General features: G+C 44.1%; 1 protein-coding gene across 3 annotated transcripts in view; it reads right to left on the bottom strand.

The window, feature by feature from the left end:
- Window positions 1-1,188: 1,188 nt before the first annotated feature.
- Window positions 1,189-23,739, bottom strand: part of FBXL20 (F-box and leucine rich repeat protein 20) — a 65,390-nt gene continuing 42,839 nt past the window's right edge. For all 3 annotated transcript variants that reach the window (XM_064733623.1, XM_064733622.1, XM_064733624.1), the window contains exons 4-15: window positions 22,929-23,003; window positions 20,110-20,204; window positions 16,532-16,600; window positions 15,116-15,211; window positions 14,362-14,488; window positions 13,195-13,269; window positions 12,457-12,587; window positions 9,804-9,864; window positions 8,264-8,308; window positions 5,976-6,032; window positions 4,289-4,501; window positions 1,189-1,667 (exon numbers count right to left, since the gene is read on the bottom strand). In XM_064733623.1, coding sequence (XP_064589693.1) covers window positions 1,560-1,667; window positions 4,289-4,501; window positions 5,976-6,032; window positions 8,264-8,308; window positions 9,804-9,864; window positions 12,457-12,587; window positions 13,195-13,269; window positions 14,362-14,488; window positions 15,116-15,211; window positions 16,532-16,600; window positions 20,110-20,204; window positions 22,929-23,003 — 1,152 coding nt within the window. In that variant the 3' untranslated portion in view covers window positions 1,189-1,559. The remainder of the gene's footprint in view (window positions 1,668-4,288; window positions 4,502-5,975; window positions 6,033-8,263; window positions 8,309-9,803; window positions 9,865-12,456; window positions 12,588-13,194; window positions 13,270-14,361; window positions 14,489-15,115; window positions 15,212-16,531; window positions 16,601-20,109; window positions 20,205-22,928; window positions 23,004-23,739) is intronic.

The raw sequence follows: 23,739 nt of genomic DNA, 5'->3' as shown, positions 1-23,739 counted from the left end.
GGTGCAGCTCCCTGTGCTCCTTAAAAATCTTCCTGACAGCTCATCACAGGCTCAGGCTTCTCCTGGGGAAAAAAAATTCCTTATGGATTTGCTGGGAAATCTCAATAAATGACTGAAATTTGGAAGAAAAATTTGAGAAAAAACTTAAAAAAAAAAAAAAAGAAAAAAAAAAGGCAGGATGTGGGGAGGGTAAAATATGTGGAATTAGAAATTCCAAGGTCCATCACAACAATCTGGGAAAAATCTGACACAGGGAAGATGAGCCTTCATGGGAGCGTGCTCAGGTGGGAGCAGGGAAGCACAGGGGAATCCTGGATCCCAGGAAATCCTGGATCCCAGGGAAATTCTGGATCCCAGAGGGAAATCCTGGATCCCAGGGAAATCCTGGATCCCAGGGAAATTCTGGATCCCAGGGAAATCCTGGATCCCAGGGAAATCCTGGATCCCAGGGAAATCCTGGATCCCACAGGGAAATCCTGGATCCCAGGGAAATTCTGGCTCAGCAGCTGCTGTTTCATTCCCTTACTGACAAACGGACATGGAACTCGTTGGGGTTTTCAGATTTTCTGGGGTTCTCAGGTTTTGTTTGGGTTTTTAGATTTGTTGGGATTTTCAGATTTTTTTGGGTTCTCAGGTTTGTTGGGATTTTCACGTTTTGTTTGAGTTTTCGGGTTTTGTTGGGGTTTCCAGGTTTTATTTGGGTTTTTAGGTTTTGTTTAAATTTTCATGTTTTGTTTGGGTTTCCAGGTTTTGTTTGGGTTTTCATGTTTTGTTGGGGTTCTCAGGTTTTGTTTAGGTTTTCACATTTGTTGGGGTTTTCAGATTTGTTGGGTTTCCAGGTTTTGTTTGGGTTTTTAGGTTTTAAGTTTTCATGTTTTGTTTGGGTTTTCAGATTTTGTCGTGGCTCTCAGTTTTGTTGGGGTTCTCAGATTTGTTGGGTTTTTTAGATTTTGTTTGAGTTTTCATGTTTTGTTTGGGCTTTTAGGTTTTGTTTAATTTTTCATGTTTTGTTTGGGTTTCCACATTTTGTTTGGGTTTTCAGATTTTGGCGTGGTTCTCAGCTTTTGTTTGGGTTTCCAGGTTTTGTTTGGGTTTTTAGGTTTTAAGTTTTCATGTTTTGTTTGGGTTTCCAGGTTTTGTCATGGCTCTCAGTTTTGTTGGGGTTTTTCAGATTTGTTGGGGTTCTCAGGTTTTGTTTGGGTTTCCAGGTTTTGTTTAAGTTTTCATGTTTTGTTTGGGTTTCCAGGTTTTGTTGTGGCTCTCAGTTTTGTTGTGGTTCTCAGATTTGTTGGGTTTTTTAGATTTTGAGTTTCCACGTTTGCTGGGGTTTTCCCTCGTGTTATGATTTTCCAGCGTGTTCCTCTCCTCTCCCCTCTCCCCAGGCATCTCCCGGCTCCTTTCCCCGCTCAGTCCCTGCAGCCCGGGCGCCCTCCCCATCCCCGCAGCACCGGGCCCGGCTCCCCCATCCCGCCGGGATCCCGGGGGTGCGTGGGCGGCAGCCCAGCCCTGAACGGCGCTGGGGGCGCTTTTCCTCCGGGGGCCGGCAGGGGGCTCCAGGGTCATAGGATGATGCAGCATCTGCAGAAGCGCTGCCGGCTGCCGCCCACCGACGGCGGCGGGGTCACCGGGGCGAAGTAGGCGTGGACTTTGATGTTGGGCAGGTGGGTCTGCAGGGAAACGGGGGAGGGGGTCAGGGTTTGCATCGGAACCGCGGGTTCATCCCCGGGTGCTGCTCACAGGGGGCCGGATGAGGGGGATGATGGTTCACACAACTCGTCTGAGGGGGAGAACCAGGGGATGGGAGCTCGGCACTCCCTGTGGATGAGCCCTCCATATTCCAGATCCTCCTCATGGATAAACCCCCACAATCCCAGATCCTCCTCAAGGATGAGCCCTCCATATTCCAGATCCTCCCCATGGATGAACCCTCCCCATCCCAGCTCCTCCTCATGGATGAGCCCTCCATATTCCAGATCCTCCCCATGGATGAACCCTCCACAATCCCAGCTCCTCCTCATGGATAAACCCTGCCCATGAATGAACCCTCCCCATCCCAGCTCCTCCCTGTGGATGAGCCCTCCACATTCCAGATCCTCCTCATGGATAAACCCTCACAATCCCAGCTGCTCCTCATGGATAAACCCTTCCTATCCCAGCTTGTCCTTATGGCTGAACCCTCTTCATCCCAGCTCCTCCTTCATAAACCCTCCCTATCCCAGCTCCTCCTTATGGATAAACCCTCCCCATCCCAGCTCCTCCACATTCCAGCTCCTCCCTATGGATAAACCCTCCCCATCCCAGCTCCTCCCCATGGATAAACCCTCCACATTCCAGATCCTCCTCATGGATGAACCCTCCCCATCCCAGCTCCTCCTTATGAATAAACCCTGCCCATGAATGAACCATCCCCATCCCAGCTCCTCCCTGTGGATAAGTCCCCACAATTCCAGCTCCTCCCTGTGGATGAACCCTACCCATGGATAAACCCTCCCTGTTCCAGGTCCTCCCTATGAATAAACCCTCCCAATGGCTGAATCCTTCCTATCCCAGCTCCTCCCCATGGATAAACCCCCAGAATCCCAGTTCCTCCCCATGGCTGAACCCTCCCCATTCCAGCTCCTCCCCATGGCTAAATCCTCCTCATGGATGAACCCTCCCTATCCCTATGGAAAGGCAGGATAGCTCCTCTCTATGCTATGGATAAACCCTCCCCATCTCAGCTCCCACATATGGCTGAACCCTCTCTATCCCAGCTTCTCCTTGTGGATAAACCCTCCCAATCCCAGTTCCTCCCTGTGGATAAACCCTTCCTATCCCAGCCTCTCCCCATGGTTGAATCCTCCCCATCCCAGTTCCTCCCCATCCCAGCTCCTCCCTGTGGATAAACTCCTAGAATCCCAGTTCCTCCTTATGGATAAACCCTCCCAATCCCAGTTCATGCATGTGGATAAACTCCTACAATCCCAGTTCCTCCCTATGGATAAACCCTCCTAATCCCAGCTCCTCCTTGTGGATAAACCCTCCCGGTCTCAGCTCCTCCTTTTGGATAAACCTTCCCCATGGATAAACCCTCCCCATCCCAGCTCCTCCCTCCCTCCCTTCCCTTCCTCCTCCCTATGGATGAACCCTCTCCATCCCAGCTCCTCCCTATGGATAAACCCTCCCAATCCCAGCTCCTCCATGTGGATGAACTCCTAGAATCCCAGCTCCTCCTTATGGATAAACTCTCCCCATCCCAGTTCCTCCTTTTGGATGAACCCTCCCCATCCCAGCTCCTCCCCATCCCAGCTCCTCCATGTGGATAAACTCCTAGAATCCCAGCTCCTCCTTATGGATAAACTCCTAGAATCCCAGTTCCTCCTTGTGGATAAACCCTCCCCATCTCAGCTCCTCCCTGTGGATAAACTCCTAGAATCCCAGCTCCTCCTTATGGATGAACCCTCCCATCCCAGCTTCTCCTCATGGATGAACCCTCCACAATCCCAGCTCCTCCTTATGGATAAACCCTCCCAATCCCAGCTGCTCCTTATGGATAAACCCTCCCAATCCCAGCTCCTCCTTGCGGATAAACCCTCCCGGTCTCAGCTCCTCCTTTTGGATGAACCCTCCCTATCTCAGCTTCTCCTTGTGGATAAACCCTCCCCATCCCAGCTCCTCTTTTTGGATAAACCCTTCCTATCCCAGCTCCTCCCCATGGCTGAATCCTCCCCATCCCAGTTCCTCCCCATCCCAGCTCCTCCCTGTGGATAAACTCCTAGAATCCCAGCTCCTCCTTATGGATAAACCCTCCCCATCCCAGCTCCCACATATGGCTGAACCCTCTCTATCCCAGCTTCTCCTTGTGGATAAACCCTCCCAATCCCAGTTCCTCCATGTGGATAAACTCCTAGAATCCCAGTTCCTCCCTATGGATAAACTCCTACAATCCCAGTTCCTCCCTATGGATAAACCCTCCTAATCCCAGCTCCTCCTTGTGGATAAACCCTCCCGGTCTCAGCTCCTCCTTTTGGATAAACCTTCCCCATGGATAAACCCTCCCCATCCCAGCTCCTCCTCCCTCCTTCCCTTCCTCCTCCCTATGGATGAACCCTCCCCATCCCAGCTCCTCCCTGTGGATAAACCCTCCCCATCCCAGCTCCCACATATGGCTGAACCCTCCCAATCCCAGCTCCTCCATGTGGATAAACTCCTAGAATCCCAGTTCCTCCCTATGGATAAACCCTCCCCATCCCAGCTCCTCCTTTTGGATGAACCCTCCCCACCCCAGCCCCTCCCCGCCCCAGCTCACCCTGAGTCTCTTGATCCCGGCCCGCGTGATCTGCTGGCAGTCGTACAGTTCTATCCTCTCGAGGCTGTGGCAGCTCTTGAGGTGCTCCAGGGAGGCGTCGGTGATCAGGGGGCAGTTGTCCAGCTCGATCACCTCCAGCCGGTCGTGGGCGCAGGCGCCGTTGCCCAGGTGACGGATGCCATCGTCCGTGATCAGCTCGCAGTGGGATAAACTCTGTCCCCAAACACAGGGGTTACACTCTGTCCCTAAACAGAAGGGTTAACTCTGTCCCTAAACAGAAGGGTTAACTCTGTCCCCAAACACAGGGGTTACACTCTGTCCTGAGACAGAGGGGTTAAACTCTGTCCCCAGAAGGGTTAAACTCTGTCCCCAGAAGGGTTAAACTCTGTCCTGAGGCTGAGGGGTTAAACTCTGTCCCTAAAGAGAGGGGTTAACTCTGTCCCCAAACACAGGGCTTAAACTCTGTCCTGAGGCTGAGGGGTTAAACTCTGTCCCCAAACAGAGGGGTTAAACTCTGTCCCCAGAGGGGTTAAACTCTGTCCTGAGACAGAAGGGTTAACTCTGTCCCCAAACACAGAGGTTAGATTCTGTCCCCACACAGAAGGGTTAAACTCTGTCCCCACACAGAAGGGTTAACTCTGTCCCCAGAAGGGTTAAACTCTGTCCCCACACAGAGGGGTTAAACTCTGTCCCCAGAAGGGTTAAACTCTGTCCCCACACAGAGGGCTGTGGATTTTCAGGGGGATTCACCTGGCAAGTCCTCGAGGAGGACGCAGGGCCTGAGCAGGAGCTGGAGCTGCCTCTCCTGAGGGGCGACTGCACTGCAGAACCCAAACCCCCAAATCCCCCAGGACAGCGTCCCTCAGGGCACAGCCCCAGGGGGACAGGGACCAAATTCCCAGAGATTCAGCCCCAAAGGCCCTGAGCACTCCAAATTCCCAGAGATTCAGCCCCAAAGGCCCTGAGCACTCCAAATTCCCACAGATTCAGCCCCAAAGGCCCTGAGCACTCCAAATTCCCACAGATTCAGCCCCAAAGGCTTCCTGGGGCACTGAGCACTCCAAATTCCCAGAGTTCAGTCCCAAAGCCTTCCAAAGGCCCTGAGCACTCCAAATTCCCAGAGATTCAGCCCCAAAGGCTTCCAAGGACACTGAGAACTCCAAACTCCCAGAGATTCAGCCCCAAAGGCCCTGAGCACTCCAAATTCCCAGAGATTCAGCCCCAAAGGCCCTGAGAACTCCAAATTCCCACAGATTCAGCCCCAAAGGCTTCCCAAGGCCCTGAGCACTCCAAATTCCCAGAGATTCAGCCCCAAAGGCACTGAGAACTCCAAATTCCCACAGATTCAGCCCCAAAGGCCCTGAGAACTCCAAATTCCCACAGATTCAGCCCCAAAGGCCCTGAGAACTCCAAATTCCCAGAGATTCAGCCCCAAAGGCCCTGAGAACTCCAAATTCCCACAGATTCAGCCCCAAAGGCCCTGAGAACTCCAAATTCCCAGAGATTCAGCCCCAAAGCCTTCCCAGAGCCCCTTTCCTGTGGGTGGGATTCCTGCCAGCAGCAGGGATGGGGTGAGAGGTTCCTCAGGGTCAGGTTTTTGCAGCAGAATTCTTCCAACTGTGAAGTCAGGGAGTGTTTGAAATCCCTTTGTTTGCAGGAAGGAAATGCTGGAATTTGGGATACTCACCAGGACCTGCAGCCGTGGACAGTGTATGGAAAGCTGGATTAGTGTGCTGTCTGTAATCTGGAAAAAAAGGAAAAACCATTTCATTTTGGTGCTGGGCACAAGGATTTGGGTTTTTTCTTTTTTTTTTCCTTTCTACCGAAGCAAAACTGCAGGATTTTCCCTAATCCATAAGATTTCCCCACAACCTCTCAGGAATCCTCATGGATTCTGCCCTTGGAGAACTGGGATGCAGAGGCATCACTGGATTGTTTTTAAATTCCTTAAGGGGCTGAAATCAGCTCCCAAATGTTCTTCTAGAAGGACAAGGAAGGCTCAGATTCCTGCTGAACACCCTATGGATTGCCCAGTCCTGGTTGAAGAAGGAATTTCCACAAAGATTCCCAATCCCAAACCCACAGGAGCTGCTTGGGATGGATTTGTGCCTGCTCATTTCCTGATTTTCTTCAGGAAGAAGGAATTCCTACAAAGATTCCCAATCCCAAACCCACAGGAGCTGCCTGGGATGGATTTGTGCCTGCTCATTTCCTGATTTTCCTCAGGAAGAAGGAATTCCCTACAAAGATTCCCAATCCCACAGGAGCTGCTGGGATGGATTTGTGCCTGCCCATTTCCTGATTTTCTTCAGGAAGAAGGAATTCCTACAAAGATTCCCAATCCCACAGGAGCTGCTTGGGATGGATTTGTACCTGCCCAGTTCCTGATTTTCTTCAGGAAGAAGGAATTCCTACAAAAATTCCCAATCCCACAGGAGCTGCCTGGGATGGATTTGTGCCTGCCCAGTTTCTGGTTTTCTTCAGGAAGAAGGAATTCCCACAAAGATTCCCAATCCCACAGGAGCTGCCTGGGATGGATTTGTGCCTGCTCATTTCCTGATTTTCTTCAGGAAGAAGGAATTCCTACAAAAATTCCCAATCCCAAACCCACAGGAGCTGCCTGGGATGGATTTGTGCCTGCTCATTTCCTGATTTTCTTCAGGAAGAAGGAATTTCCACAAAGATTCCCAATCCCACAGGAGCTGCTTGGGATGGATTTGTGCCTGCTCATTTCCTGATTTTCTTCAGGAAGAAGGAATTCCTACAAAGATTCCCAATCCCAAACTCCATGTGAGCTGCTTGGGATGGATTTGTGCCTGCCCAGTTCCTGATTTTTTTCTTCAGGAAGAAGGAATTCCCACAAAGATTCCCAATCCCAAACCCACAGGAGCTGCTTGGGATGGATTTGTGCCTGCCAGTTCCCGATTTTCTTCAGGAAGAAGGAATTCCCACAGAGATTCCCAATCCCACAGGAGCTGTCTGGATGGATTTGTGCCTGCCCAGTTCCTGGTTTTCTTCAGGAAGAAGGAATTCCCACAAAGATTCCCAATCCCAAACTCCATGTGAGCTGCCTGGGATGGATTTGTGCCTGCCCAGTCCTGGTTTTCTTCAGGAAGAAGGAATTCCCACAAAGATTCCCAATCCCAAACCCACAGGAGCTGCCTGGGATGGATTTGTGCCTGCCCAGTTCCTGGTTTTTTTCTTCAGGAAGAAGGAATTCCCACAAAGATTCCCAATCCCAAACTCCATGTGAGCTGCCTGGGATGGATTTGTGCCTGCTCATTTCCTGATTTTCTTCAGGAAGAAGGAATTCCTACAAAAATTCCCAATCCCAAACCCACAGGAGCTGCCTGGGATGGATTTGTGCCTGCCAGTTCCTGGTTTTCTTCAGAAGAAGGAATTCCTTACAGAGATTCCCAAACCCACAGGAGCTGCCTGGGATGGATTTGTGCCCTGGCTCAGCTTTGCTTCTCCCTTTTTAGGGTTTATTCCCAATCATTCCCTCTTTAAATCCCAAATTTCTGCCCAGGACAGGGATCCAGCTGTTTCCAGAATCCCATTCCCTTGGGCTTGGAGGTTTTTTCATGGAATTTTGAGTCAATTCCCTAAAAATGCTTCAGCCCAGTTTCATTTCAATCATTGCTGTTTCACAATTTTCCCCACAGTTTTCCATTATTTTTTAGCAAGATAAGATTTTTCTCTGGGGTTTTCCCCTCAAAAATCCGGGATTTTTCTCTCACAAATCCATTTTTTTCACCCAGGATCTCTCAGTATTAAATATTTCTTATTTACAGCAGTGTTCCCATGGAATCCAAACCAAGGAAAAAATCTCATTCCCATCATTTTCCTCTCCAAATCCAGCCACTCTTCTTGCTCAGGATTCCACATTAAATCCTGATTTGGAGAAAATCTCTTTAATTTTCCACCAATTTTCAACACTGCAGCAAGAGAAACAGCCTGAGGTGGCATTCCTACCTGGACACACTCTTCCAGATCCATTTTTTCAAGCTCATGGCAATTCTAGGAATAAAGAGAATTCCAAACATCCATGGTGAGTGTAAAGCCCAGACAGCAAATAGAAATATATAAAAATTATAAATATAATAAATAACAGAAATACGTTATGTTGTAAATAGAAATAGTATAATTAAATGTAATATTATAAATTATTATAGATAAATAGATATGTTATAGATATATATAGATAAATATAGATATTATTGTAATATTATAAATTATTATATTATAGAAACAATAAACAGAAATATAAGCACACAATCAAATATAAAAATCAAAATTAAATATAAATAAATAAATATATACAGTATAAAATAGAATAATAAATATATAAATGATATAAAATATAAAAATATAAATATAACTGTAAGTTATAATTATAAATATATTATAATAATATAATTATAAAATTATAATTATAAAATATTAACATAAATATTAATATTAATTAATATTATAATAATTAATATTATTATAATAATTAATATTAATATAATAACTATTATATATTAATATAAATATTAATAAAATTATTAATATAAATTAACCACCACAAAAGATAGCTTGCTTTAAAAATTGAAGTGTTTCTCCATGAAATATCACAACTGGAAGGAAAGTTTACAAAGTTTCTGAAGGATAATAAAGGAAATTTCATTTCCTCATTTAAGGGGTTTTTTAAATCATGGAGAGTAAAGGGAATTAAATTTAGACAAACCAGTAAAATTTATAACTAAAATATTTAACATTTCCTCTTGTTTGGATGCAAACCCTCCCAGGTGTGTGAGCCGGGACGATGCCAAAGATCCCATAAAATTCAATTTTTGGACCTTAAGCTCCTGCCTTAATTCAAAGCTTTCCCAAACCTCCTGGGGTGGTTTTTGCCATGAAAAGGAAGGAAAAGCAGGAGGAGGAGGAGGAGGAGGAGGAGGAGGAAGAGGAGGAGAGGAGAAGAGGAGGAGGAGGAGGAGGAGGAGGAGGAGGAGGAGGAAGAGGAGGAGGAGGAGGAGGAGGAGGAGGAGGAGGAGGAAGAGGAGGAGGAGGAGGAAGAGGAGGAGGAGGAGGAGGAAGAGGAGGAAGAGGAGGAGGAGGAAGAGGAGGAGGAGGAGGAGGAGGAAGAGGAGGAGGAGGAGGAAGAGGAGGAGGAGGAGGAGGAGGAGGAGGAAAAGAGGAGGAGGAGAGGAAGAGGAGGAAGAGGAGGATGAGGAGGAGGAACAGGAGGAAGAGGAGGAGGAAGAGCGAGATGAGAAAAAGAAGGAAGAGGAGGAGGAGGAAGAGGGAGGAAGAGGAGGAGAGGAGGAGGAGGAGCAGGAGGAGCGAGGAGGAGGAGCAGGAGGAGAGGAGGAGAGGAGAGAGGAGGAGGAGCAGGAGGAGGAGGAGGAGGAGGAAGAGGAGCAGCAGGAGCAGCAGGAGGAGCAGGAGGAGGAGGAGGAGGAGGAGGAGGAGGAGGAGGAGGAGCAGGAGGAGCAGGAGGAGGAGGAGCAGGAGGAGGAGCCCTTACCCTGGCCAGGGTGGTGAAGCCCACGTCGGTCAGCTGCGAACACCGCGCCACCTCCAATATTCTGCAGGACACAGGGAGAGAACCATGGGGGAGCCCCCAGAGGGCTGGGAATCAGCTCAGGGGTCCCCCCCAGTGCCCCCCATGCCCAGGGGACACCGGGATGTGTCAGGGACACCCCACATCCCCACGGAGCTGCTCTGGGGGCCGACACCTCCATGGGAAGGAATTGTGATGCTGGAGCTCTTTCCATTTCCATGCTGGACACTCAAAGCTCATTTACCTCAGGGGAAATCCTGCTCCAAGGCAGAAACTCTGCTCTGGAGCTCTGGATAATGAGAATTTCAAATTTTCTGTGCTGACAAACAAACAGAACGCTGCATTTGACCTGAGGCTGTGGAGAAAGCTGCCAAAATTCATTGGGATTGTGGTGTGGGGTTGGTCAGAAGTGTGTAACAGCACAGGGTGGAAAAACAGAGTTTGGGATTTAGAATATAGTAATAAATATATAGATTTAGAATACAGTAATAAATATATAGATTTAGAATATAGTAATAAATATATAGACTTAGAATACAGTAATAAATATGAAGCAAGATGGAGGTTTTAGGCACCAACTCCACATTGCAGACTTTTGGTGAAAAAGGGAAAATAATCTAAGTGTCAGTTCTTAATTTGAAATAAATATGAAGCAAGATGGAGGTTTTTGGGTGGAGACAGGATGTTCTTCTTTCTTCTTCTCCATGGGTTTGGGTGGTATTTTGTAATTGGAGAGAAAACTCCACAGTGCAGACTTTGAGTGATCAGTTATTGGGTTAAAAGGGAAAATAATTAAGGTGTCAGTTCTTAATTTGAAATAAATATGAAGCAAGATGGAGGTTTTAGGGAGGAGACAGGATGTTCCTCTTTATCTTCTTCTTCCTTCTTCTCCATGGGTTTGGCTGGTATTTTGTAATTGGAGAGAAAACTCCACATTGCAGACTTTGAGTGATCAGTTATTGGGTTAAAAGGGAAAATAATTAAGGTGTCACTTCTTAATTGGATATTTAGCCTTAAAAGACCTTGTAACCAGAGATTGTTGGCCATTTTGTGCCTGGTTAATGAGAGACTGCAGAACTCACTGCTGTGAGATCATAACACTGATAATAAACAATAAACCCCTGAGTTGGAACCTGAACCATTATCCCAAGTGCCTTCAATCCTGACTCCAACAGAGGTAGAAAAAAAAAGGTGAAAACTGGAATTCCTCATCTGGAATTTGGGGTGGGATTTGTCCTGGTTGAGTTTCAACACCTCAGGAAAGCTTCACCCAATCCCAAACTTCCTTCATGGACACACACGGAGCCTGTGGGCACCACGCTGTGGGAGCTCTTTTAAACCCCAAGAATTTTGGGGGACAACCCAAAAAAATCACAACCACCTGGAAAAAAGCTCAGCATGGGGAAAACCTTTTTTGGGGTGAAATGGCTCAGGGACCAGGTGGAGCCTCTGCTGAGAGAGTTCCATGGGGAAAGGGGAGCCGGAATGTGGGATCTCAGGATCTGAGTCCTGAGGTGCCACCGAGAGCACCCTTGGGGGGCTCGGGAGTCCTGGAATGTTCCAGAAGTGTCTGGTGGCTGCACTTTGATCCTACACAGGAGACGACACCTGTATGAGGACAGGAGGGTTTCACCGGGGTGAATGGTGAAGGGATTGGTTAATTAGAGGGTGAGACACAGGGTTTAGGATTTCTGTACAGGGGGGTTTAGAGAAGTAAGATGGAGGAATTGGGGCGTGTCCTGTCCTTCTTCTTCTTCTTCTTCTCCTCCATCTTCTGTGGTGATGGTGGCACTTTGGGATTGGTCATTACTGAAAGTGCACCGGGTAATAAGGGTGAAAGGTATTGGGGAAAAATGATAAATATTGTATATGCAACTTTGAGTATAAAGATAGGTGACCGCCCGGAGGGCAGCACAGTGTGCTCATGGCTGGCTGCTGAGCAGAGCTCTGTCGGGCCGAGAGAAAATCTTTTAGATAAACAATTAATAAACACTGAGACTGTGGGATCTCAGCACCTCAGCACTGAGGTGTCACCCAGAGCACCCTTGGGGGGCTCGGGAGTCCTGGAATGTTCCAGAAGTGTCTGGTGGCTGCACTTTGATCCTACACAGGAGACGACACCTGTATGAGGATAGGAGGGTTTCACCGGGGTGAATGGTGAAGGGATTGGTTAATTAGAGGGTGAAACACAGGGTTTAGGATTTCTGTACAGGGGGGTTTAGAGAAGTAAGATGGAGGAATTGGGGTGTGTCCTGTCCTTCTTCTTCTTCTCCTCCATCTTCTGTGGTGATGGTGGCACTTTTGGATTGGCTATTACTGAAAGTGCACCCAGCAATAAGAATAAAAAGGATTGGGGAAAAATGATAAATATTGTACACGTAACAATGGGTATAAAGATAGGTGTCTGTACGGAGGGCGGCACAGTGTGCTCATGGCTGGCTGCTGAGCAGACCTCTGTTGGGCCGAAAGAAAATCTTTTAGATAAACAATTAATAAACATAAAAACCGAAAGAAGAACTGAAGCCTCTTCTCGTCCTTCGATACGCGGGCTGCCCCAAGGCCACCCCGGGCCTTTCCAGGCCCTTCAAACAGCCGAAAACCCGACACCGGAACTCACCGGAGGCGCGGGCAGTTCTGTCCCAGGGCGTTGAGGATGGCGTCGGTGATGTTGGAGCAGCCAGAAGCACACAGGGACTGCAGCTTGTGGCAGCCCCTGCAGATGGTGATGAGCCCATCGTCTGTGATTTGCTGCCAGGGAAAGCACAGCTGCCTCAATCCAGGTTGGATTTGCCTCTCCCAATTCCAAATTCCGGCCCAAAAAATGTTGTGGAAATGTTTCGACCCCAAAAATTGTTATGGGAATGTTTCAACCCAAAAGTGTTATGGGAATGTTTCACCCCAAAAATTGTTATGGAAATGTTCCAGCCAAAAACTGTTATGGGAATGTTTCACCCCAAAAATGTTATGGGAATGTTTCGACCCAAAAGTGTTATGGAAATGTTTCACCCCAAAATTGTTATGGAAATGTTTCACCCCAAAAATTGTTATGGAAATGTTTCACCCCAAAATTGTTATGGGAATGTTTCACCCCAAAATTGTTATGGGAATGTTTCATCCCAAAAATTGTTATGGGAATGTTTCATCCCAAAATTCTCTCCCAGGAGAGGCCTGGCAGGAAGGATTTTTCCAGCTCATCCCACAGAAAAGCTCAGAGGGATGAGAGAACCACCCCTGACCCAGCAAAGTGTGGGGCTCAGTGCCCCTGGAGTGCCAGCAAGGAGCTGCTGGTGCCCGGTGCCCCGTGGGCACGGGGATGAGAACATTCCATGAGGGAATCCTGGGCAGTGCCACTCACCAGGCAGGTCTGCAGGTTCAGGGTCACCAGCTCAGGACAGTGGGCACCAATGAACTTGAGGGCCTCGTCCTCCAGCTGGAAAAGAAAGCACAGGGATGGGAACTGGGAGCACTGGGATCCAGGAACTGGAGATGGGAGAGCAGGGAATGGGGATTTCCTCTGGGGAGGAGGGAAATGCAGCACCAGGAATGTTCCTGCTTTTTATCCCATGAGGAGCAGAGGACTGCCATGAAACCCCCTGAGCCCACATCTGCCCATGGATCACAGTGACCTCCTCCAAAGGATCGGTGGGAAAAGGAAAATTGGGATCAAAAGATTCTCCAGCTGCACAAGTGATTTATTCCCTGTCCCACTCCTCAGGGCTACTGGAAAACTTCCATGCCAGCACCTGATCTCCAACACCGTGGGGATTTTGGAGAATAACCCAACCCCCTGAATTTCCATGCCCACACCCTGAGGAGCAGCAGGACACCCTGTAGTAAACCCCTCAGGTTTAGCCAGGGCCCCTTGGAGAATAGAATGCTGACACAGCAGCAAAGAAGTTTCCTGTCTCCAGGGACATCCGCCTTGTACCTTATCCCTATAGCCATGGAAGGCAATATTGTGTTAAACCCTACTATTGGTCACTTATGGTCACTCTAACACCTTTGCCATTGGTCAGGATTGGATCCAGGCCAAGGGTATAACAGTAGCACACTGTACCCCTACTAACTCGGAAGAAGAAGAGCTGAGACCCTTCACGGACCCCTCAATAAAGCCATACTGGTGGAACAGCCAGCGTCTGCTGCTTCTCCTCTCTCTACCGTCTGCTGGAGCCTTAGGCCAAGGGAAAAGCTACCCAGCAAGCAAAGCTGAAATCACAAGAGCTGCCTGATCACTAAGAGCTGAATATTCCCTGCTTGCTAGGGCTGACCCGCGGCCTTGGTCTGAGAGCGAGCTGGCTTCTGGCACCCAGTGCCCTTGGGGCTGAGCTCTGGAGCTGGAACAGCTTGCATAGGATACGACCAAGCAAGGCTCATTTAACACCCCGTGTGTGCCCATTGTCACCTTGCATAGGATACGACCAAGCAAGGCTCATTTAACACCCCGTGTGTGCCCACTGTCACTTTGACCAAGCAGGCTCATTTAACACCCCGTTTGTGCCCATTGTCACCTTGCCAGCCGTACCTGGGTGCAGCCCTTGAGGGACAGGGCCCGGAGCCCCCCGCAGCCCCGCACCAGCGCCTGGATCCCGTCCTTGGTCACTTGGTCACACCAGGAGATGATGAGCTGTTCCAGCAGCGGGCATCCCTCGCTGGGGACACAGGGACACACAGGGAAAGCCTCAGCAGAAATCCTGCTCCCAGCCAGAAGCTCTGCTGATCCCATTTCTGGGAGCCAGCAGGGGACACGGGCAGAGCCCAGCTCCAGAGGGAGGCTCTGCAGGGAATGCTGGAGGATCTCAGAGCTCTTTTCCAGCCTTAATGGTTCTAAAATTCTACTGAAGATGGAGGGAGAGACCCATCTTTCTTGATCAGCATCAACTCCGGTCTATTCATCAATCAGTCACCTTTTATAACCGTGTTAATTAAGTTCATGCACATTGCAAAATCTGAGCTCACAATAGGTCAGAGATAACACACCAACCCCTCCTTATGTTTCCAATACCAAGATTTGGGTTCTCAAAATTATTTTTGCTTTCCCAAAACAGCCAAAGATAGAACATCCACTTGTTATGAGAAAGCTGCCTGAGAACCCTGGTATGCCAAGTTCTCAAGGCCTTCATGTTTGTTACTTTTATTTGTAATTAAAAACAACCTGAGAACCTCTGCTGTTTACAGAAACAGGCTGTGAGAACCTGTCCCCCACAGCTGCCTTCCAAGCCATTTCTGATAAATCTCCAACAAAATTCCATGGAAAAATCCCTGCTGCCAGCTCCTACCTGAGTGCTTTCAGGGACAGGTTGGTGATGGAGGTGCAAGAAGCCAAATCCAGGTGCCTGAGTTTGGAGCAGAACTTGCTGAGGCTGGTGCAGGTGCTGGAAGAGACACAGGGGGACAATTCCTGCAATGGATTCATGCCAGGGCACAGAAATCCCATGGGATGGGCAGGGTGGCTGCCCCTGCATCCCTGGCAGTGCCAAGGCCAGGCTGGGCAGGGCTGGGAGCAGCCTGGGATGGTGGGAGGTGTCCCTGCCATGGCAGGAGTGGGAATTAATGGGATTAATTAATTCCTGACAGGGGAATGAATGGGATTGAAGGTTTGGAGCAGAACTTGCTGAGGCTGGTGCAGGTGCTGGAAGAGACACAGGGGGGACAATTCCTGCAATGGATTCATGCCAGGGCACAGAAATCCCATGGCATGGGCAGGGTGGGCAAGGATGGAGGTGGCTGCTCATGCATCCCTGGCAGTGCCAAGGCCGGCTGGGATGGTGGAGGTGTCCCCGCATGGCAGGGGTGGGAATTAATGGGATTAATGAACTAATTAACAGGGGTCCTGATAGGGGAATTAATGGGATTAATTAAATAACAGGGGTCCTGACAGGGGAATGAATGGGATTGAAGGTTTGGAGCAGAACTTGCTGAGGCTGGTGCAGGTGCTGGAAGAGACACAGGGGGACAATTCCTGCAATGGATTGATGCCAGGGCACAGAAATCTGAAATCCCATGGGATGGGCAGGGTGGGTGAGGATGGAGGTGGATTCCTCTGCATCCCTGGCAGTGCCAGGGATTGTGCCAGGGATTCCAGCAGGTGCTGGAAAAGACACAGGGGGACAATTCCTGCAATGGATTCGTGCCAGGGCACAGAAATCCCATGGGATGGGCAGGGTGGGCAAGGATGGAGGTGGAAATTCAGCAGCTGTGGCTGCCCCTGGATCCCTGGCAGTGCCAAGGCCAGGCTGGGCACGGCTTGGAGCAGCCTGGGATGGTGGGAGGTGTCCCTGCCATGGCAGGGGTGGGAATTAATGGGATTAATTAATTAATTAACAGGGGTCCTGACAGGGGAATGAATGGGATTTAAGGTTTGGAGCAGAACTTGCTGAGGCTGGTGCAGGTGCTGGAAGAGACACAGGGGGACAATTCCTGCAATGGATTCATGCCAGGGCACAGAAATCCGAAATCCCATGGGATGGGCAGGGTGGCTGCCCCTGGATCCCTGGCAGTGCCAAGGCCAGGCTGGGATGGTGGGAGGTGTCCCTGCCATGGCAGGAGTGGGAATTAATGGGATTAATTAATTAACAGGGGTCCTGACAGGGGAATGAATGGGATTGAAGGTCCTCCCAACCCAACCCATTCCATGATTCCATGGAATCTCCCCAGCCCCAGAATCCGGGATTTTGGCCCCAGGTTGGACTCACGCGTCCGTGATCTTGGTGCAGCCATTGAGGTTCAACACTTCGATGTTCCTGCAGTTCTGGGCAAAGGTCCTGGGGTGAGGGAAAGGGAAAATGTTGGGAATTTCTGGCGGTTTGTAACACGTCAGGTTACAAATAAATAAAGGTTTACACACCTGATTCAAGGAGGAAACAGAAAATCAAGAAGGAAATCGCAAGGAAATCAAAAGAGTCAAGAAAGAAGAAAGGAATCAAGAAAATCCAAAAGAAAATCAGGATGAAAATCAAAATTAAGATCAAGAAAAGAATCAAGAAAGAAGAAAATCCGGAAGAAAATGTTAAAAACAAAATTTGCAACATATTTATAACATTTCTATTAATTAATTGTATTCATTATTTAATTTAGTAATTTATGCTAATAGTGTTTATATTTATTAATAAATATTTATATATTTATAGGTATATACAAATATATTTAAATTTAGTGATATATTTCTAATATTTCTATTAATTAATTATATTTATTAGTTTATTAATGCAGTATATATTAATTTACTTATAGTAATTAAAATATTTATATTTATGCATACCTATATAAATATACACATATATTTATATATACACTAATATAAATATATACTTATTATAAAACTTTTTATATTTTACAAATATAAAATATATACTTATATATTTATATATATTTATATATACTTATAGCAATTAATATATTTATATTTCTTGATGTATCTATAGTATTTATATTAATTCACTATATTTATTATCCAATATATTATTTTATTCTAGTTCATTTCTATTATATTAATGTTTATATATATATATTTATTATTTATATACTTATATGTATTATTTATATATTTATATATTATTTATATATTTATGTGTATATTTATATTATTTTGTTCTAGTTTTATGTAATGTTTATATATGTATATATTTATATATTTAGATATAAATATATTTATATAGTTATATATTTATATATTTGATATATTGATATATTGATATATTTTATATATTTTATATATTTATATAGAATGTAGTGATATCTTTATAAATTTTATTTATTTTAATTTTATTTTTATATTTTTATTTATATATTTACAATTTGATTTTTAGATAAAACTCCAATAAATTAAATGCTAAAAAATGACAAATTAAACGCTAAAAAAATTAATAAATAAATAAAAAAATGAATTAAATGAGAAATGAATAATCTCTGTCACTGCTCTCCAGGTCCTGACATCCTGAGTGTCTCAGACCCAAACTCCAATAAATTAAATGCTAAAAAAATGACAAAATAAAAGCTAAAAAAATTAATAAAATAATAAAAACATGAATTAAATGAGAAATGAATCATCTCTGTCACTGCCCTCCAGGTCCTGACATCTTTAGTGTCTCGGACCCAAACTCCAATAAATTAAATGCTAAAAAATGACAAATTAAATGCTAAAAAAATTAATAAAATAACTAAAAAAATTAATTAAAAAAAATTAATAAAAAATGAATTAAATGAGAAATGAATAATCTCTGTCACTGCTCTCCAGGTTCTGACATCCTGAGTGTCTCAGACCCAAACTCCAATAAATTAAATGCTAAAAAATGCAAAATAAATGCTAAAAAAATTTAATAAAAAATTAATTAAATGAGAAATGAATCATCTCTGTCACTGCCCTCCAGGTCCTGACATCCTGAGTGTCTCAGACCCAAACTCCAATAAATTAAATGCTAAAAAATGGCAAATTAAATGCTTTAAAAAATTAATAAAATAATAAAAAAATAATAAAATAATTAAAAAATTAATTAAATGAGGAATGAATAATCTCTGTCAGTGCCCTCCAGGTCCTGACATCCTGAGCGTCTCAGACCCAAACTCCAATAAATTAAACGCTAAAAATTGACAAATTAAACGCTAAAAAAATTAATAAAAAAATGAATTAAATGAGAAATGCATAATCTCTGTCACTGCCCTCCAGGTCCTGACACCCTGAGTGTCTCAGACCCAAAGTGGGGGTGAATTCTCCCCGTTTTTTCAGCGCTAAAAAAATTAATTAAATGAGAAATGAATCATTTCTGTCACTGCTATCCTGAGGGTCTCAGACCCAAACTCCAATAAAATAAATGCTAAAAAATGGCAAATTAAACGCTAAAAAAATTAATAAAATAATAAAAAAATTAATAAAATAATAAAAAAAATAATAAAATAATAAAAAAATGAATTAAATGAGAAATGAATAATCTCTGTCACTGCCCTCCAGGTTCTGACATCCTGAGTGTCTCAGACCCAAACTCCAATAAATTAAATGCTAAAAAAAATTAATAAAAAAATGAATTAAATGAGAAATGAATAATCTCTATCACTGCCCTCCTGAGTGTCTCAGACCCAAACTCCAATAAATTAAACGCTAAAAAAATATCAAATTAAATGCTAAAAAAATTAATAAAATAATAAAAAATTTAATAAAATAATAAAAACATGAATTAAATGAGAAATGAATCATCTCTGTCACTGCTCTCCAGGTTCTGACATCCTGAGTATCTCAGACCCAAACTCCAATAAATTAAATGCTAAAAAAATTAATAAATTAATAAAAAAATAATTAAATGAAAAATGAATAATCTCTGTCACTGCTCTCCAGGTCCTGACATCCTGAGGGTCTCAGGCCCAAACTCCAATAAATTAAATGCTAAAAAAAATTAATAAAATAATAAAGACAATAAATTAAATGTTAAAAAATGCAAATTAAATGCTAAAAAAATTAATAAAAAATGAATTAAATGAGAAATGAATAACCTCTGTCACTGCCCTCCAAGTCCTGACACCCTGAGGGTCTCAGGCCCAAAGTGGGGGTGAATTCTCCCCGTTTATTCAGAGCTAAAAAAATGAATTAAATGAGAAATGAATCATTTCTGTCACTGCTCTCCTGAGTGTCTCAGACCCAAACTCCAATAAATTAAATGCTAAAAAATGACAAATTAAACGCTAAAAAAAATAATAAAAAATGAATTAAATGAGAAATGAATAATCTCTGTCACTGCTCTCCAGGTCCTGACATCCTGAGTGTCTCAGACCCAAACTCCAATAAATTAAATGCTAAAAAAAATTAATAAAATAATAAAGACAATAAATTAAACGCTAAAAATTGACAAATTAAATGCTAAAAAAAATTAATAAAAAAATGAATTAAATGAGAAATGAATAATCTCTATCACTGCCCTCCTGAGTGTCTCGGACCCAAACTCCAATAAATTAAATGTTAAAAAATGCAAAATAAATGCTAAAAAGAATAATAAAAAATTAATTAAATGAGAAATGAATCATCTCTATCACTGCCCTCCAGGTCCTGACATCCTGAGTGTCTCAGATCCAAACTCCAATAAATTAAATGCTAAAAAATGACAAATTAAATGATGAAAATTAGAAATAAAATAATAAAAAAATGAATTAAATGAGAAATGGATAATCTCTATCACTGCTCTCCAGGTCCTGACACCCTGAGTGTCTCAGGCCCAAACTGGGGGTGAATTCTCCCCGTTTATCCAGCACTAAATGTGGAAATTCAGAATTTCCAGCCCTCCTGTACCTCAGTGCGTTGTCCCCCACGCCCTGGCAGCCGCGCAGGCTCAGCTTGCGCAGGAATCCCCCGCACCTCTTGGAGATGTTCTCAACCACCCGGCCCTGCGGAGACACAGAACCCCCAGAACATTCTGGAAATCAACAATAAATCCTTATTGAGGGGAAAAAGGGGAAAAAGGAGAAAAATGTGGGCGAAGGGAGGGAGGGTGATTCAGCTTCTGAAGATGGAGAGACGAGGAGAAATCACCTAAAGCAAATCAGATAAAGCATTTTGAGGAATTTTCTCCAAATCAGAGAAAGCATTTTGAGGAATTTTCTCCAAATCAGATACAGCATTTTGAGGAATTTTCTCCAAATCAGAGAAAGCATTTTGAGGAATTTTCGAATTTTCTCCAAATCAGAGAAAGCATTTTGAGGAATTTTCTCCAAATCAGAGAAAGCATTTTGAGGAATTTTCGAATTTTCTCCGAATCAGAGAAAGCATTTTGAGGAATTTTCTCCAAATCAGAGAAAGCATTTTGAGGAATTTTCGAATTTTCTCCAAATCAGATACAGCATTTTGAGGAATTTTCGAATTTTCTCCAAATCAGAGAAAGCATTTTGAGGAATTTTCGAATTTTCTCCAAATCAGAGAAAGCATTTTGAGGAATTTTCGAATTTTCTCCAAATCAGATAAAGCATTTTGAGGAATTTTCTCCAAATCAGATACAGCATTTTGAGGAATTTTCTCCGAATCAGAGAAAGCATTTTGAGGAATTTTCTCCAAATCAGAGAAAGCATTTTGAGGAATTTTCGAATTTTCTCCAAATCAGAGAAAGCATTTTGAGGAATTTTCGAATTTTCTCCAAATCAGAGAAAGCATTTTGAGGAATTTTCTCCAAATCAGAGAAAGCATTTTGAGGAATTTTCGAATTTTCTCCAAATCAGAGAAAGCATTTTGAGGAATTTTCGAATTTTCTCCGAATCAGAGAAAGCATTTTGAGGAATTTTCTCCAAATCAGAGAAAGCATTTTGAGGAATTTTCTCTGAATCAGAAAAAGCATTTTGAGGAATTTTCTCCAAATCACAGAAAGCATTTTGAGGAATTTTCTCCAAATCAGATAAAGCATTTTGAGGAATTTTCTCCAAATCAGACAAAGCATTTTGAGGAATTTTCTCCAAATCAGAGAAAGCATTTTGAGGAATTTTCTCCAAATCAGATAAAGCATTTTGAGGAATTTTCTCCAAATCAGATAAAGCATTTTGAGGAATTTTCTCCAAATCAGATAAAGCATTTTGAGGAATTTTCTCCAAATCAGAGAAAGCATTTTGAGGAATTTTCGAATTTTCTCCAAATCAGAGAAAGCATTTTGAGGAATTTTCGAATTTTCTCCAAATCAGAGAAAGCATTTTGAGGAATTTTCGAATTTTCTCCAAATCAGAGAAAGCATTTTGAGGAATTTTCTCCAAATCAGAGAAAGCATTTTGAGGAATTTTCTCCAAATCAGAGAAAGCATTTTGAGGAATTTTCTCCAAATCAGAGAAAGCATTTTGAGGAATTTTCTCCAAATCAGATAAAGCATTTTGAGGAATTTTCTCCAAATCAGAGAAAGCATTTTGAGGAATTTTCTCCAAATCAGATACAGCATTTTGAGGAATTTTCTCCAAATCAGATACAGCATTTTGAGGAATTTTCTCCAAATCAGATAAAGCATTTTGAGGAACTTTCGAATTTTCTCCAAATCAGAGAAAGCATTTTGAGGAATTTTCTCCAAATCAGATAAAGCATTTTGAGGAATTTTCTCCAAATCAGAGAAAGCATTTTGAGGAATTTTCGAATTTTCTCCAAATCAGAGAAAGCATTTTGAGGAATTTTCTCAGAATCAGAGAAAGCATTTTGAGGAATTTTCGAATTTTCTCCAAATCAGATAAAGCATTTTGAGGAATTTTCTCCAAATCAGAGAAAGCATTTTGAGGAATTTTCTCAAATCAGAGAAAGCATTTTGAGGAATTTTCTCCTGGACAGACTCTCCAAGCTCACAGACTCCCCAAGGGAGGTGAGATTTCAGCAGAAATCTCACCCCAGATTTCAGCACAGCCAATGGATAAACTCCAATTTCTGAGCAGAACCAGCCCATGGTTGGGATTCAAAAAGGGATTCAACCATTTGTGCCTCCAGAGATCCAGAAATTAAAACCACATTTTAAATTTCAAATCTGGACCCAAAGACCAGGGCAGGGTTCCAACAGGTGACAAAACTGAGCATTAATTGAGTTTTTGGGGTTTAAACCTCAGTGCTGATGTTGGTTTGAAGGTCTGGGTATGGCTGCAGCATCCCATGGGCAGCACAGGGAATGTTCCAGACAGGATTTACCTTTCCCCTGGGACCAAAGGGCAAAACCACTGCAGAATATTTGCACCAGAAACTCCTTCCCAAATCATCTTCAATTTCCATTTTTGATATTAAAGTTACAAATATTTTAGGCCATGATTCAACACACATTCAGCCCTCATAGTGCAAAGAGCAATAGATTAAATTCTCTTCCATACAAGCAGCAGTTTTCCCCCAAAAAAAGTAATTTTTCTACTAATTTCTGTTTTTAGAACAGACAAAAACTACTTTCCTTCCATTACAACCCTTAAGTCTTGCTAGGCACACAGAATTCCGTCCATTTTCAAAAGCTGAATGGATTGCTTTAAAAACTCCCTCAAGCTGAAGAACTGAAATTAATGATTTCTATCTCCAGGGAAGGTAGAAAGGGTTACACTGGGAATATTAATCCATTCTAGAGTGTAATTACATTTGAACAAGAAAAAAAAATGAGTTTGTATGTGACTTAATTATACCTCGATATCCCTCTGGAAATCAAACAGGTCAATTCGCTGCCAGTTACTGCCATCCAGGGCCAGAACATTCCATGCCTTTATCAGGGGAAAAAAAAATGTAAATGTGTGGTTAATATGAAAAATAAATAAATAAATAAATAAAAAAGATCAGTGGGGACCTAATCACAATTTGTTCCTTTGAGAAATAACATTCTGTCCCAGGTGGGGAAGGCACCAGGAGCTTGGTGCTCTGAAAATTCAGAATTCTGAGCTCCCAGCCAGGGAAGAGGTGCCCTGGCTGCTTCTATTCCATTGGGAGGTGCAGGAATTTCACATTCCTGGCTGGAATTTCCTCCCCAGCACCTCAGTGAGTCCCCACAGGGGTTGGGTTTGGTTTAAATCACCAAAATCTGCCGTGGTTCCTGCTCCAGAGGAGAGGCAGGAACTCAGAGGTGGCTGCTGTGTCCTCAGGTGAATTTAAAGTTTATTTACAGCACCGAGGTGAACAAGGGGAGTTTTTAAGGGGTGAACACAGCGGGATTTTCCATCCAAATCCCACCTGCACCGAGCTCCTCCCCAGCACAGAGCAGCAGCTCCTGGCCAGGAGTTAGTGCAGGGTTCCAACCGATGACAAAACCGAGCATTAATTGAGTTTTTGGGGGTTTAAACCTCACTGCTGATGTTTGTTTGAAGGTCTGGGTATGGCCCCAGTGGCTGCAGCATCCCATGGGCAGCGCAGGGAACGTTCCAGAACCTTCCTGCAGGAACAGCCTGTGCTGTGCCAGGCCAGGAGGGCACCCTGACATTGGCACAGGATCCCTGAGAGCCCCTT

The sequence above is a fragment of the Zonotrichia leucophrys genome, chromosome 27, assembly GCF_028769735.1.
Source record: "Zonotrichia leucophrys gambelii isolate GWCS_2022_RI chromosome 27, RI_Zleu_2.0, whole genome shotgun sequence".
Taxonomy (NCBI): domain Eukaryota; kingdom Metazoa; phylum Chordata; class Aves; order Passeriformes; family Passerellidae; genus Zonotrichia; species Zonotrichia leucophrys.
The sequence above is the reverse complement of the archived record's forward strand: the minus strand, read 5'-3'. Positions and strand labels throughout refer to the sequence as shown.